Source organism: Heptranchias perlo, chromosome 31, assembly GCF_035084215.1.
Source record: "Heptranchias perlo isolate sHepPer1 chromosome 31, sHepPer1.hap1, whole genome shotgun sequence".
Classification (NCBI taxonomy): Eukaryota; Metazoa; Chordata; class Chondrichthyes; order Hexanchiformes; family Hexanchidae; genus Heptranchias; species Heptranchias perlo.
In genome coordinates, this window is record NC_090355.1 from 9,159,142 (window position 1) to 9,175,686 (window position 16,545).

The 16,545-nt window shown below is 44.2% G+C and overlaps 1 protein-coding gene across 1 annotated transcript in view; it reads left to right on the top strand.

Moving 5' to 3' along the window:
* brinp1 (bone morphogenetic protein/retinoic acid inducible neural-specific 1) overlaps positions 1–12,901 on the top strand; it is an 87,480-nt gene extending 74,579 nt beyond the window's left edge. Inside the window, exons 5-7 of the mRNA XM_067969416.1 lie at positions 2,160–2,396; positions 4,885–5,107; positions 9,949–12,901. Coding sequence (XP_067825517.1) covers positions 2,160–2,396; positions 4,885–5,107; positions 9,949–11,089 — 1,601 coding nt within the window. The 3' untranslated portion in view covers positions 11,090–12,901. The remainder of the gene's footprint in view (positions 1–2,159; positions 2,397–4,884; positions 5,108–9,948) is intronic.
* The last annotated feature ends 3,644 nt before the right edge of the window (positions 12,902–16,545 follow it).

Here is a 16,545-nt window from a genome sequence, read left to right on the forward strand (position 1 = left end):
TTTGACCTTCCTGACACTGAAACTAATGGGTGGAACAGTTACAAGACCTCATCAAGATGGTAAAATGATGAACTTAAGTTCTACCAATTTGTTGCTGTTGGAAAGGTGTTTTTCTGACGTTTCTCATGACTTACAACGACAGAGGGTACAATAATTTGAGATGTGATGCTGCCTTACTGAAAGATTAAGCTTGTGCTTTAATTACTGAAAGATAATTGGGACTTAATCTGCACTTAAACAAAGGCATAATACTGTGGATTCTGGAAATCTGAAATAAAAGCAGAATAGAAACTGCTGGAAACACTCAGCAGGTCAAACAGCATCTGTGGAGAGAGAAACAGAATTAATGTTTCAGGTCGATGACCTTTCATCAGAATGGATTATCGGATGGAGATCTGCAGTAAAAATCCAGTCTGTGTTTCACCGTACCCCCCGCCCCACCTCCCCAATCCAGGACTACTGAATTATTTTTTGATGAAAGGTCATCGACCTGAAACATTAACTCTGTTTCTCTCTCCACGGGTGTTGCCTGACCTGCTGAGTGTTTCCAGCATTTTCTGTTTTTAATCTGCACTTGATGACTCACAAATAACAGTGTTGTTGGTAATGCGTAAAGATTTATTTTTAATAGAGAAACCACAGGTGAAGATCCAAAGTACAGCACACCACCGAGGTTTAAAAGTGTAGACGAGAAGAAGATGAGGTAAATCAGGAAACAATGGTCAGAAGATACCAAAGATAGGCTTCAAAAATGTTGTGGATTATAGAAAGCAGGGAAGACTGGCGGAGATGAGAAGTTCCACAGGTTCGAGGTGCTGGGGAAGATGATGTTTGAAGAAGAGTTGGTGTAATGACCATATAATTCGGTGCTGTTTGATGTTGTATCTCATTACACTGAGTTGTGGCCATCACATGGGAACCTTGTGAAGTTTATTGCACATCTGGGACATGCACCTCACCAATGTCACCTGAAAAACCGAATAAAGGTACAACTGATTCTATAAAAGTGTCCATTGATTTTAGACCAACCTATAGGTTTGAGTGACGGTTTTCACATTTCCCTTAGTTTAAAGTTCCATCTGATCTCAATTTGACTCCAGCACCACTTGGTGTCCATTGTTTTCTATGCAAGATGAGTTGTAACTAACTTTTAAGAAATGGCTGTAAAAATCAAAGGAACGCAGGAGTTACATTGAGTTACAGCGAAACTACGGCACAGAAACAGGCCGTTCAGCCCAACTGGTCTATGCCAGCAATTATGCTCCACATAAGCCTCCTCCTCCCTACTTCATCTAACCCTATCAGGATATCCTTCAATTCCTTTCTCCCTCATGTGTTTATCTAGCTTCCCCTTAAGTGCATCTATGCTATTCGCCTAAATTACTCCTTGTGGTAGCGAGTTCCACATTCTAACCACTCTTTGGGTGAAGAAGTTTCTCCTGAATTCCCTGTTGGATTTATTAGTAAATGGTCAAAGATGCATGTACCACACAATCAGCAAGACCTGCTGCTTCTTCTGCCATGCAGGTCACTGGAGGCTGCTAGGCCTCATTGCAGCTTCTGGGGCCAGCTAGCAGGGAGTGTTGGCGGTAATCTCCATCAGCCCTAGCACAGTAAATTCTTGCTCTGAACCTTTTCTCATGTGTTGAGCCAACTTGCAATTCACTCCCACACCTGGGCCATTTTAATCTTGGTACATTGCGCACCTCGCTTGACCTAGCTTCGAGGGAGAGAGTGATTGATGCGATGTATTAAAATTGGCAGGCTGTTCGTCGTCCTAACAACAGCGCACTGACAGAAGCAAGCCTATTACACTGCATGAATTAAAACCGTAACAGTGTTCCAGTCAGGAGCCCAGTTCCTACATATATAAATAAGTGTCCCCTTACCAAGCAACATCTTCCAACAAGCGCAAATTAATTTTCCGAGGATTTGATTTCTCTGTTCCGTGGCTATTTGTTTCTTGAAATATTCGATCCTTTGGTGGAGCTTAATGGCTCTGAAGAGTTCTGCTGTTAAAGGAGGTGAGGTATTGTTTTGAGCTCTGCACTAGGTAAACCTGCTCATGGCTAAGCTGCCAACCAGTTATGTATTCCAGTGACAGTAACTGAATTAAATGAAATCAATAATGTCTTTTCCTTTGCTTTCTGCTCCTGTAGGTCTCCAGGTTGTTCTTCCTGAATACCTGAGGGAAAAGTTTGTGCAGTCAGCCCTGAGCTACATCATGTGCAATGGAGAGGGTGAATACATCTGTAAAAACAGTCAGTGTGCTTGTCAATGTGCTGAGGAATTCCCGCAATGCAACTGTCCTATCACCGACATCCAGATCATGGAAAATACATTGGCTGGACTTTCCGACGCCTGGAACACGGCTTATAAAAATTTTGAAACGTCAGGTAAATGAAGCAAGTATTGAGAGTTCTCCTGGGATAAAACTCCACATTTAAAAAAAATTACTTGTCGCACAGCTTAAAGGGGCAGGTGTTATTTGAATAAAGAGTCTTGCCAGGTTCTCACATTGATGGTCCTTTCTGCATTTACTTCAAAAGATTACCTTTTAATCTCACGTGCCTTAAGTACACAGCAGCCAAAATGGTGACCAAAGCTGTGACATTTCTGGATTTGTTCCAAGAAATGAGTCTTCTCAAAAAAAAATCCCTCAGCAAGTGATGATGCCTCTTTAATTTAAGGACTACACTAACTGATTTTTGTCTCTTAGTTTCCTGTTTCAAATTATGTATTGGCTCCAAAGTTCGTTTCCCAAATCGAGCGGAGCCTGACCTCCCCTCATGACTTAGTGATAAATGCATCAGGTTCGATCCTGAGTCTGTGCTGGGCTCGGCTGATTTGATTTGGGGCAGCAATTAAAATCCTACAGTTGACCTCAACGCCCCATTTAGGATGGGGAAAAATCAGCCACGTTTCCTGTCCCTGATCGCCATCCAGTGACCACTATTAGAAAGGGCACACGCGCGGATACCAGGGATGGTCAGGATGGGGCTTGACTTTGATGTCCCCCTCCTCTTTCCTCTGTTTGAGTAATTTGCAGACACTCATTGTTAGCTCACAAAGGGAAAATGGACCTTTGAATGAGGTACCCACAGAGTCATAACCCGACACGAGTCAGCATCTGAAGGAGAGCGAGATGAGAAAATAAATCGAGAGGATTTGCAGGCCTCATTTCATTTCCATCATGTCTAAGGCTGTCGTAAATCACTTGCGTCAGCAGTGCTGATTATTTATTGGCCTTTCACATCCTTGAAACAACACCATTAACTCACTCTAACAAAATACTTTGTTCTTTATTGTACTGAGGTGACTGAGGTGTGGTATCCCATCAAACAGTAAATTGGTGAACTCCTCACATTCCCCATGTTATTTGAGCATCTGGGGGCTAATTGACTGGAACTAGAGAGTTGTGAGGAGATTGTCTGATTTATGATGCTTCAGGCCACTTGCCCTGAGCCCCTTTTCTTTTAACTTTGAATCCAGAAATTATGAGCAAATAAATTCAAAATTAATGTGTTGACATAACCACTGGATACCCTGTGTTGTGCCACGATGGTGTGACAGGTGCTTATGCCCATGTTTTCTTATAAGGTTGGTTCCCCATCTGTGCCTGGCCTCTGGCTTAAGATATTTTCAGTCATCATGGCCTCGCTCTCCGATACTATGTCCCTAAACGCTCCACTGTGCCTCCTCAAAATCTACTTCTTTGAACGTGCCTTTGATCATCTCCGCTAACTGTCCTGCTGCTGAATCTATTTTCGCCTCTGAGATGTTTACTGTAGTAACACGCAAATGCAAGGAAGAAAGAACTTGCATTTATATGGCGTATTTCACGACCTCAGGACATTCCAAAGCACTTTACAGCCAATGAAGTACTTTTGAAGTGGAGTCACTATTGTAATGTAGAAAACGCAGCAGCCAATTTGCGCACAGCAAGGTCCCACAAACAGCAATGAGATGACCAGATAATCTGTTTTTTAAGTGAATGTTGGTTGAGGGATAAATAGCGGCCAGGACAATGGGCAGAATTCCCCTGCTCCTCTCCGAAATAGTGCCACGGGATCGCACCTGAGAAGGCAGACGGGACCACGGTTTAACATCTCATCCGAAAGACGGCAACTCCAACAGTGGAAGCACTCCCTCAGTACTACATTGGAATGTCAGCCTAGATTATGTGCTCATGTCTCTGGCGTGAGACTTGAACCCACAACCTCCTAGCTCAACAAGAGTGCTGCCACTAAGCCACAGCTGACACTAATGCAAGCTGTGGTTGAGGCGTTGAGACAAGAGGATGACAGAAACCTGGGAGCAGGCTGCACTCCCAGATGTCCAGCTAGGGCTTGTGTCAGGCAAACAATGGAGAGAAACAGAATAACAGATAGCTGGGGAATACTGGTTCTGGATCAGTGCAATCTGAATTTATGTCTTATGTCTGAATGAGGTGCCAGCTCTGGAATGGTACCTCATGGTGTTTGGTGAGTGTACTTCATGGCAGTTGACAGTATTTTAAATTGGAAGATGGCTAGCACCTGGCACAGTATAGTGGTTGGGCTCAACACTTGCTGTTGCTATGGCATGTTGTTAAGATTTTAAAGTGGGCCTGGAATGAGAGGCACCTTTACGATTTGGCATGGTGTAACAAATTCCACAAATGTCTGCACTTATTGCGAAACTGTAATTTGCTGCCTGGTACCATAACATTGCATTAAAAAGTCACACTGTGAAAATACCAGTTTTTGAGCATTGGAATCTCCTCACCACCATGTTTAAAACATGGATCGTCTCATTTTTAGGAACGGAGTTGTAGGATTAAAATGTTCCTGTGCCATTGAAGAACTTTCCCATTTAATGTCCACCTCTCACCATTCTTTCCAGATGAATTCAAGTCCTTCTTGAAGCGTTTGCCCACCACGCATTTCCTGACGGTGGGGAGTGTCCACCAGCTCTGGGGTAATGACTGGGATCTCCAGGCACGGTACAAAATGCTCCAGGGCTCCGTGGAGACGTGGAAGCTTAAAATCCAGCGCACTGCCCGCAAGCTCTTCAGCCTCAGTATCCGCTGCCGCCACAACCCCAACCACCAGATGCCTCGAGAAAGGTAAGGGGAAACATGAAATGAAGGCAGGGGTGTCAGAAGTGGGCGGTTGTTGTTTTTGCCCTGCTTCTGCAGAGCTACAATACCCAGAGTTCACCACGATAACCCACAGCACGTGAACAGCCCACCAGTAAAAAGGCAGGGGATGTCGTTCCTCTTCATGTCCTCTGAACTTCTCCCACTCTGCCACTGTACCTTCAGCGGAGGTTTGGTATAAACTCCAATTGCACCAGTAAATGGGATTTCTGCTGAGCTTCCATTGAAGTTTACAGCAGTAGGGCAGAAGAAAATCTGAGGAAATGCACTCCATTTGTGTATGAGTGAGAGAGATCCATCACAGGAGTTGTAATTTCCATTCTACCTCCTGTCAAAGTGCAATAACCAGGGTGTTTTATAACAACCAGGCAGAAAATGAACAAATAAGAACTGTGGGGGTTTTCAAGTGGTGAGAAAGAAACCACCAGGAAACAAGGTTTCATTTTTTTTTAGAATTTTATACCGTTTAAGCCGATGAATCAAAATTTTAAGCTAATGATGATTTTAGGGTTAAATAAACATTTTTCGCCTCAAACTGGGGAACTAATGTTGTAAAAGGTGAGAAAAAAAAATCTTCTAATCATTTAAAGAACTGAGAAAAAGAAGGCAAGTTTAGGAGAGGGAAGAGGTAAGAATAAACAAATACTGTAAATTCACTGAGATGTAGAGCCAAAAAAAATTAGAATCTAAATAATTGAAAATAGGCTTCGAGGAAGGAAGAACAAAGTGAGTTACTTGCAGTTAATCCAGGTTTTCTAAACTGCTGGGTACATTGTATTACACATATTTGTGAGGACCTGTACCCTTTAGTCACAGTTAGATGTGAAATATTTTACATTATCTTAGTCATTTGATAGGCTTCAGTACATGTGTTGCATTTGAACAATGGACAAAATGTGATTGTGTTTGGCATGGGCGATCTAATAGTCTATCATCAATTAGAGGGAGAAGTTGCTTGCATTGTGATGTGATTCACCCGACTATCTGCCAATGAACCCCTGGACGTGCCACGTTTTTCCTGGCGGTCTTTCTTGGAGAGCTTTCAGAATGCGGCAATTCCATGGATGTAGCCTGTCTCGAATGCAACAAACGTGGGCTGTCAGAGCTCCAATAACTGCTTACTATCTTGTCAAACAGCCTGTTCCAGAGCAAAAAGATTTGAACTGCTCAGAGATATAGTTCATACCTAATACTATCATTTTCATATCTGTCAGGTGCAGTCCTGAGGTGGGTATGTTTTGTCTGTCATGGTAAGGAAAGTGGGATATAATTTATAGCATGAAATTATAGTACACAGTGCAAGTTATCTGTATCAACGGTGCTCTTTTGAGTCAGTATCTCTTAGTTATGCCTGAGTATCAATGAAGAAATAGTGAGGAAAATTTTTTGCTTTATTATAAAATAGCCATCGAATTAATTGGACAACAGTGGTTGGAGAACTCACAAACATAATGGTCTGCAAGGATTTTTTAAAATTATATTTTCTGTCAGTTGTGACTTCAAGGAACAGGAGTAGCCAGTTGAAGCACTCGAGCCTGCTAGAAACATAGAAACATAGAAAATAGGAGCTGGCGTAAGCCATTCGGCCCTTCGAGCCCGCTCCGCCATTCAATATAATCATGGCTGATCCTCTTTCTCAATACCATATTTCCGCTCTCTCCTCACACCCCTTGATGTCTTTTGTGTCTAGAAATCTATCTAGCTCCTTCTTAAATATATTCAGTGACTTGGCCTCCACAGCCTTCTGTGGTAGAGAATTTCACAGTTTCACCACCCTCTGAATGAAGAAATTTCTCCTCATCTCAGTCCTAAATGTCCTACCCTGTATCCTGAGACTGTGACCCCTCGTTCTGAACCCCCCAGCCAGGGGAAACATCCTCCCTGCATCCAGTCTGTCTAGCCCTGTCAGAATTTTATATGTTTCAATGAGATCCCCTCTCATTCTTCTAAACTCGAGTGAATACAGACTGAGTCGACCCAATCTCTCCTCATACGACAGTCCTGCCATCCCAGGAATCAGTCTGGTGAACCTTTGCTGCACTCCCTCCATGGCAAGTAAATCATTTCCAAGGTAAGGAGACCAAAACTGCACAAAATATTCCAGGTGTGGTCTCACCAAGGCCCTGTACAACTGCAGTAAGACATCCTTGCGCCTGTACTCAAATCCTCTTGCAATGAAGGCCAACATACCCTTCCTAACTGCTTGCTGCACCTGCATGTTTGCTTTCAGTGACTGGTGTACAAGGACACCCAGGTCCCTTTGTACATCAACATTTCCCAATCTATCACCATTTAAATAATACTCTGCCTTTCTGTTCCGCCATTCAGTTAGATCATAGTTGATCTGTGCCTCAATTCCATTTACTCGCCCTTGCTCCATATCCCCTGATACCCTTAGCTAATAAAAATCTGCCGATCTCAGTCTTGAAAATTTCAATTGACCCAGCATCCACAGCCTTTTGGGGAAGGGCATTCCAGATTTCCACTACCCTTTGTGTGAATAGAGTGCTTCCTGATTTCACCCCTGAACAGCCTAGCACTAATTTTAAGATTTGTTCTAGATTCCCCTTCCAGAGGAAATAGCATCTCTGTACCTACCCTGTCGAATCCCTTTATCATTTTAAATGTCTCGATTAGATCATCCCTCAACCTTCTAAGCTCCAGCATTGGAATGCTGGCCTTTATATCTAGAGGACTGGAGTACAAGGGGGCAGAAGTTATGCTGCAGCTATACAAAACCCTGGTTAGACCGCACCTGGAGTACTGTGAGCAGTTCTGGGCACCGCACCTTCGGAAGGACATATTGGCCTTGGAGGGAGTGCAGCGTAGGTTTACTAGAATGATACCCGGACTTCAAGGGTTAAGTTACGAGGCGAGATTACACAAATTGGGGTTGTATTCTCTAGAGTTTCGAAGGTTAAGGGGTGATCTGATCGAAGTTTATAAGATATTAAGGGCAACAGTTAGGGTGGATAGAGAGAAACTATTTCCGCTGGTTGGGGATTCTAGGAGTAGGGGGCACAGTCTAAAAATTAGAGCCAGACCTTTCAGGAGCGAGATTAGAAAACATTTCTACACACAAAGGGTGGTAGAAGTTTGGAACTCTCTTCCGCAAACGGCAATTGATACTAGCTCAATTGCTAAATTTAAATGTGAAATAGATAGCTTTTTGACAACCAAAGGTATTAAGGGATATGGGCCAAAGGCAGGTATATGGAGTTAGATAACAGATCAGCCACGATCTTATCAAATGGCTGAGCAGGCACGAGGGGCTGAATGGCCTACTCCTGTTCCTATGTTCCTATTTCCTCCCTCGATCACTACCCAGCAACCCCCTCCTGGAAGTATGTCTGTGCGTGGACATCAGCGAAGCACAAGATCATATTGGCTGAGCACAAATAAACTGCCAATACTCACTGTCGAGGCACACACATAGGTTATCGTTATTTTGGAGAGATACCGGAGGCTAACTGGCAATTATGAAACCTCTGGAATTCCAGCCTGGGTTCAAAAGCTTCAGGAGGGAGGGAAGAAAATTGGCTAAGGGCGGGGGGGAAGAAAATGGGCTGAAGGGAAACAATTTAAATGAGACAACTTTATTATTAAAGGAAGAGTGTGCAATCAAAATGACATTAATAGCCTTGCACAGCTGATTATATGCTGCAGTTATATGATTGATCGATCCTTTTAAAACAGGATCAGGATCTGGTGGAGAAAATCGTTAAGTGTTCTTGTACTAACATTTTATATCTCATTAGCATAATCTCAGCTGACTCCAGAGGAAAGAACGGTTCAGTATTTCAGGAGCTTTGGCGTAATTTATAATGGACAACATAAAAGTGGGAACCCTTATTATCACAACATAACACAGCAACGTGACTCCCCATCCCCATTATAAACAGGCAGAGATTGGCCAGAATCGACCAGTGTTTTGACAGGTGGAATAAGTCAAACTGTGACTTCTACTATCAGAATAGTAATTTGGATATAAAACAGATTGTGGTTTTATGTCACTGACTTGATATGTGAGGGGAAAATCCTGTTCTAGGTATTGAACGAGGTTGAGTTGAGAAAAGTAAATAGTATATATTCTCCAGACTGTGATTTGCAGGTCAGTTTGAATTGCTTGTGGTGTGCTAAGATCAATTAGTTTAATCCATCCTGTGAACAGGACCAGTTACTTTGCTTCAGTCATTGGAATTTTGCCTTTCCGTGCTCTTCAGTCCTGATTTATATGTTCAATCTGTGTCAAGCACATACCAAAAATTCCAACTAGAAAGAGAAAATGGTGGCAAGCAGCAGCCGATCCTTTCCCATCTGAAACAGGGTGAATGATTCAGATGGAGACTCTGTCAACTCTGCTCAGACGTCAACGCCTGAAATGTTAACTTGGCTCTTTTCCGTCATGTGCTGAGGTGCCTGCTTTGTAATAGCCAGCATTTTCTGTTGTTTGGATTTACAATATTTCCAGTTTAAAAAAAATGTGATCATGGGATGTGGGTGACCCTGCCAAGGTCACATTTATTGCTCATCCCTGGTTTCCTTCAGAAGGCATTGGTGGGCCTTCTTGAACCGCTGCAGTCCTTGTGGTGATGGTGCTCCCACGTGTTAGGGAATTCCAGGATTTTGAAATGATGAAAGGAGCGGAGATGTATGTCAAGTCAGGATGGTGTGTGACCTGAGGTGATGATGTTCCTACCATATTGCTGCCCCTGACTTTTCTCGTTGGTGGGGGTCTCGGGGAGAGGTGGCCTTCCTGTTTCCTTTCAGGGAAGCTTGACTGATGTGCCTGTTTGCTTCATTTGCAGGACAGTAGACCAGTGGCTGAACCGAGTGCAGTCATTTTTGTACTGCAGCGAAAACGGTTACTGGGGCACTTTCCTCGAGAGCCAGAAGACTTGTGTGTGCCACACCGTGGCCAACGTGTGCCAGCGGTCCATCCCCTGCAACATCGGCAGCAACAGCAGCTGCGCCATGTGCAGCCTGGCCAACATCTCCCTCTGCGGCTCCTGCAACCGGGGCTTCAAGCTGTACCGGGGCCGCTGCAAACCTCAGAACGTGGACTCAGAGCGCAGCGAGCAGTTCGTGAGCTTCGAGACGGAGCTGGACTTCCATGACCTGGAGCTGAATTACCTCCTCGCCAAGAAGGACTCCAGGCTGTCCATTCAGACCATGTTCATCAGCAACGAGATCCGCCTGGACACCTTTTTCGACCCCCGGTGGCGGAAGCGGATGTCGCTGACGCTCAAAAGCAACAAGAACCGCGTGGATTTTATCCACATGGTGGTGGGCCTCTCCATGAAAATCTGCCAGATGAGGAACAGCAGCCTGGACCCGGTGTTTTTTGTTTACATTAACCCCTTCAGCGGCAGCCACTCGGAGGGCTGGAACACGCCGATCGGCGAGCACGGCTATCCCAGCTGGGAGAAAACGAGACTGCACAACTCGCCGTGCTACAACTGGACCCTGCTGCTGGGCAACAGGTGGAAGACGGTCTTCGAGACGGTGCACGTCTACCTGCGCAGCCGCGCCAAGCTGCCGGCCACCCTCCGCAACGAGACGGCGCAGGGCCCCGTGGACCTCACCGACCCCAGCAAGCGGCAGATCTACATCAAGATCTCCGACGTGCAGGTGTACGGCTACAGCCTGCGCTTCAACACCGACCTGCTGCGCAGCGCGGTCCAGCAGGTCAACCAGTCCTACGGGCAGGGAACCCAGTTCCACTCCTCGTCCTCGGTCATGCTGTTGCTCCTGGACATCCGGGAGCGCATCAACCGGCTCGCCCCTCCCGTGGCCGCAGGCAAGCCGCCGTTGGACCTCTTCTCCTGTATGCTCAAGCACCGCCTCAAGCTCAACAGCAGCGAGGTCATGCGCGTCAACCACGCCCTGGACATGTACAATTCCGAGATTCTGAAACAGGCCGATCTGCTGACGACAAAACTGTGTTGACGTTTTTTTTCCACTGCACGCAAATGGGATTTGTAAGATGTATGGTGTGCAAGGAGAAAAAAAAACACAAAGCCAGAAGCCCGCTACGGAGCAATTTCTTGGGGAAGCGCAAGGAAGCCAACGGGACTCAACAAATCGATTTGTCCGAGCATGTTTCTTATCTCTTCAGACAAGGACACCTTTGTAGTCCCACTTTAAGCAAGGGGAGGCCTTCGAGTACCCGTGAGGCGGCCAGGAGTGTCCGTCGTGAACTACTGCCATTCCAATATATATTGTTAACATTCTTTGATTTCCACAGGCGCATATGCTAGCTGGTACCTAGCGTGAATTTGTACAGAAAATTTAACAAAAAAAAACAAAGTTCCATTGGGGCAAGTGGAATGTAAAACAAGGCATTTAAAAAAAAAATAAGGAAAAATGAGATGTTAAAGTATGAGCACATGTGGAGCTATGTGTTGGGAAAGTTGGAGGTTTTTGAGGAGGGGAGGGAAGAGCAAAATTGGGAGCAATTTCATCAAGTCGATAGGCCATGTTCAGTAGCACAGTGGGTCCTTCACAGTAACATCTGCACCTGGGGAGTACCGCAACGTGCTAAAAAATATCTGTCTCAACAGTCACGACAATCTCACTCCATGCAGTTGGACAACTGTCCTCTTAAGGGGTTGCCGATGAATCTATTTAATTAAATAACTGGAACAAATATTCAGAATCAAAGGAACCGAGAGGGTTTTTCAAACTGCTGGAGACAGTGAGCTGAACATTGCAGCCACAGAACAGTGTGGCAAATGTATTACTCCTTCCGTCAGGCATTTAGATGAAAAATTAAACTACGCCTCCGATGGCATTGACACAGCATTGGTTAACGATTAAACAGTCAGCACTTCAGCAGAAATTTAATTGGAAAAGCTCAAGAGGGGCCACAGGTCAGCTGTTAAATTGAGAAATAAAGATTCATAATTTGACAGTGTTTACCCCTCACTGTTTGATTAATGATTTACAGATGTTTAAGGGCCTTCCGCTGACTGTTAATAATTCAACATGAGCATCTCTCCCTTCATCGTCAGTACGAAATGTTTGGAAGGAGCTGGAAGTATTTTTTCTTCTCTCAATAAAAAAGAGAAAATGTCGAAAATACGGAATGGACTGGGCAGCATCCATAAAAAAGAAAAGTATTTGTGTGGGCGACCCTTCACCCTGTCATGAGATGCTCGATCTTTTTCAGATACTGACTGACTTGTGCATTTCCATCATTTTCTTTTCTTTCTTTACTTCAGATTTCCAGCATAAATTTTATTTTTTGTTCAATTCTTTTATTGTTAGCATAATTTTTTGTAACCCTCCCTGTACGAGGGGAATCTTTCTTGGCTGCCGACTGCTCAAGTTCTTCTGGCAGTGCAGTTCCATGGCGGGAGTTCGGTGTGTGCTTCAGTTTTTTCCTTCCCTTTGGGGAATCTCCTTGGCCCCTGGAGCCTTGAGAAGTGTCAACTTCTTCACTTGTGCGTCTGGTGAATTCAAACGTCAGGCAGTTTGGAACAGGAAGCTGCAGAGACTTGATGGCAAGCTCTGTAAAGTGAAATACTCGATTGTCAAAGTGCAGCAGCCAGCAAGTTTCCTCACCCCCTCCGTTCCCCCTCCCAACAAATGCACAACTGCAAAAATCTTATACAGTTAGCACCAAATGCATTGTAGGATTTGGCAGAGAATGAGTCATTTTGAAAGGGATTAGGTTTGAGGTGTTTCTATTACTCTAGGGTTGGTGGTGCAACGGATAATGATCCCATCTCTTATCCCTTTGTATCCATGGGCTTTACATGGTGAAGTAACTAATCATAATTGATGAAGTACAGCATCCCTGCTGTCCTCAGCTTAGTTTCTATGTGTTGGTCACACTAGTGTTGATGATGGCAGACTTAATCATTTTAAATACCAAGCAACCAGCAGCTTTCACTCTCACGTACTGCAGTTCATGGATCCCATCTCAGTATTCATTATTAACTGTCGCTCATGTTCATAATTCCACCAATCCTTTAAACCTTTTTAATGCAAAGCTTCTTTCGCGAAGATTGATGTTGTGACAGATTCATCTATCATGTTCTTTAAGAAGTACAGGAATAGTAAAAGCTGTGCACTTATGCACTAATACAAGCTCCCATCCTTTCCAGTTAATGGTGTCCTTATTATTGATTTAAGTGTTCCCCCTTTCCTTTAGCACAATACTGCTCAGTTTCTGCAACAAAGTCTGGCTTTCTCTCAGACATAAAAGTGACATTCTCCCTGCCAGTTTCAGGCAGTGATTGGGATATTATAACTGCTGTCTGTACCTCTGGGTATGGTGAGAGAAAATGGTTCCCATTCCCAATCACCATCCATTGTTGGAAATGCATGATGTTTGTGGGGATTCGGGAAGGGCTTGCCTGTCATGCTTTGTTTTCTTTCCCTGTCCCTCTCCCCCCGTTCACCCCCCGAGGATGGAATGTCCTGTCCTTGCTGACACTTGGTTGAGCTATTGGCGAGGTGCAGGCGGCTGTGGAATCTCCCCGCCGTGAGAGTCAGTGCCTTTGGTAATGTCAATAGTTTTAATCACCATCTTCCCATCTCCCACTCCATATTGGGGCCTGCCCTTCCATGGGATTTTGGTGACGTATTGGATTGTCCTTCTGATTTTTGCTTTTTCAAATTAGGCGGGGATGGCAGGAGAGGAGAAATGGATGAGTTAACTGACATAAACCCAGCATTTATAAGCAGTATACATTTGTTTTTTTGTCTATCACTGTGAGGGTAACATTTAACCAGGTCCCTTGATCAGGTCCATATGGAGTGGTGCGTCTCCCTACCTTGTACCAGAGACAGAAGAAGCAGAATTACAAAATTTCCAGAAGGCGTTTCATTCTCCGTTTTGTCCAGGTGACCATCCCCTTCCCATTCATCCAACTATTTCTTCGGTGCACTGAGGGGAATATTCAATCAGTAGCACTATTGGACTTCAAATTCTGAATCCTGAAGACCATTTAGACTCCCATGTCTGTTTTGTAGGGTTTTGATGAATAATTTGTGGAGTCAAAGTGGAGAGGAAACTGGTGCAAAATTGATCATCATCCCCTAGATATCTTTAGCAGGCCTTGTAAATATTATAATATAGGACTTTGTCAATATGCGTGGCTCATCTTGAGAGAACCTCAGTATAACATCAACAGCAGAATGGTCAACTTGGAAAGTGCAGATTCTTTCACGAGTGTCCAGTTGCAGCATTTATCTCTCCAACTTCTTGAAGGTTCTGAGACCAATACACAGCGATCACACACTCTTTACATGCTTTCATGTTTTGCAATTCCAATTTTATTGTTTTCTGCCCAACCTGGTCAATAATGGATTTTTGGCACAGTTTAATCTGAATGTGGAATTGAGTGATCATATACTGATAGTTGAAGTCTTTTCAGGAGGAAGCAACATAGGATGAGAAACACACAGTACAATTTTGATCCAGACTTACCTCTGGACAATACTATCAATAGGTTTAACTCTTGAATCTCGGAAGATTTCATCAATTGGACGTTTCTCCACCCCACCTCCCACCCCACCCTCTGCAGAGCCCGTCTGTCTCTGCTTTATCGCACTGGTTCTTTCCACTGTTGAATACTCTCCGTCAACAGCCCATAAAATGACAAGTACTGGCAGCTGTGGCTGAAGGTATTCTGGTGAATGAGAATAAAACCCTGGATTCATTTACTAAATTATTGTGTGATACCCATTACGTCATGCTTTTAAAGTGCAAAAAAAGGATGGATAAACATTGACAACTAACAAAGTAACTGCTGGTGAGAGACATGGTATCCAGTGTTAGTTATAATTCACCGTTGCCCAGTTGTTTCATCCCCTTTTTATATACAGTGTTGGCAATGCATCTGCCTGTGTTCCAAATTCCACCTGTTGTGGTGCAGATTTGAGGACTGGGCAACACAGGATCAATTGTGCACGAGCAGGCGCAGTTACTCAAATGTCACACTTTCCACTTTTCACATCCGGCCACAGACGTTCCCCGATATCAAATCAAATTATGTTTGTCCACCAGCGACGCTTTATCTCCCAGTCTGGGAGCAGAACTAATGCATGGGGTGGTGGTCTGTGTGTCTAGAGACACTGTTGTCACCTCACATGTATTGCAGCAATGCATCTGAAGGGCAGAGGTGCTGTTGTAATATAAATGGGATGTCAAGTTACTGTACTAAGTGATAGACCAGCAGTTGGTTGCCTGGATGTTTAAACATGCTGGAGATCTCCACTGTGAAGGTAGACAATTGCCTTGATTTCCATGCAGTACAAATAAATCTTTTTATGCTATGTGGAGATTGTACCATGTGGAGAATAGGGCAACTGACTGTTTTGGGGGCTAGGTGATGGGCTGGGGAAGCTATTATCTTAATTATGTTATTACTCAATTGGCCAGCAATACAAAAATTGAACACCTTGCCTAAGCTGCATGAATATGAATGCAGATTTGCTTTAATTGGGCTTCGCCACAAACCAAACCGATATTTCACTCTGAAAATGTTCTGATTGAACAAAGAGGAAAATCCAAGCTCCCCCCATACAGCGACATATGAATGAGGAGCGCGTTGCATTGTTTCAGTACTTGAGCAACACTTTCCAAGAGAGCTTAAGTCACCCGATGGGCATCTCAGGAGGCACTCGGCTTGGTTCGTAAGCAGAGTTGTGTGTCACAGGAGCCATTGCCTGTGATGTTGCCATGCCAACTGTCACTTCACTTCCTTGATCTACTTTCACATTCATTCAACAAGTTTAATAAAAGAATTGCACGGTGCCAATCTGTGCAGCAGTGATGATGTCCTCTTGTCTTCTGCTGGCCCATGTTTTTAGTGCATCCTCTTTCTGACTCTGCCAGAGATGTTGCGTGTTTTAAAAAACTTTGCCAACGTAAGGGTGGTGGCCCTTTAAAACACTCAACTGAGCAGAAGAATAAAACTGATTCGGGTACAACTTCTTTAGTTACACTGAAGTGTAGCCGTGGCTCAGCTGGTGGCACTCCGGCCTCTGAGTCAGAAGGTCATGAGTTCAAGTCGCACTCCAAAGACTTGAGCACAAAATCTAGGATGACACTCCAGTGCAGTACTGAGGGAGTCTGTCTGAGGATGAGATGTTAAACCATGGCCCCATCTGCCCTCTCAGGTGGAAGTAAAAGATCCCATGGCATGGTTTGCAAGAAGAGGGGAGTTCTCCCTGGTGTCCTGGCCAATATTTATCCCTCAACCAACATCAGTGAAAAAAAAAAACAGATTATCTGGTCATTATCACATTGCTGTTTGTGGGATCTTGCTGTGCGGAAATTGGCTGCCATGTTTCCTACATTACAACAGTGACTACACTTCAAAAGTGCTTCACTGGCTGTAAAGCACTTTGGGACGTCCTGAGGTTGTGAAAGATGCTATATAAATGCAAGT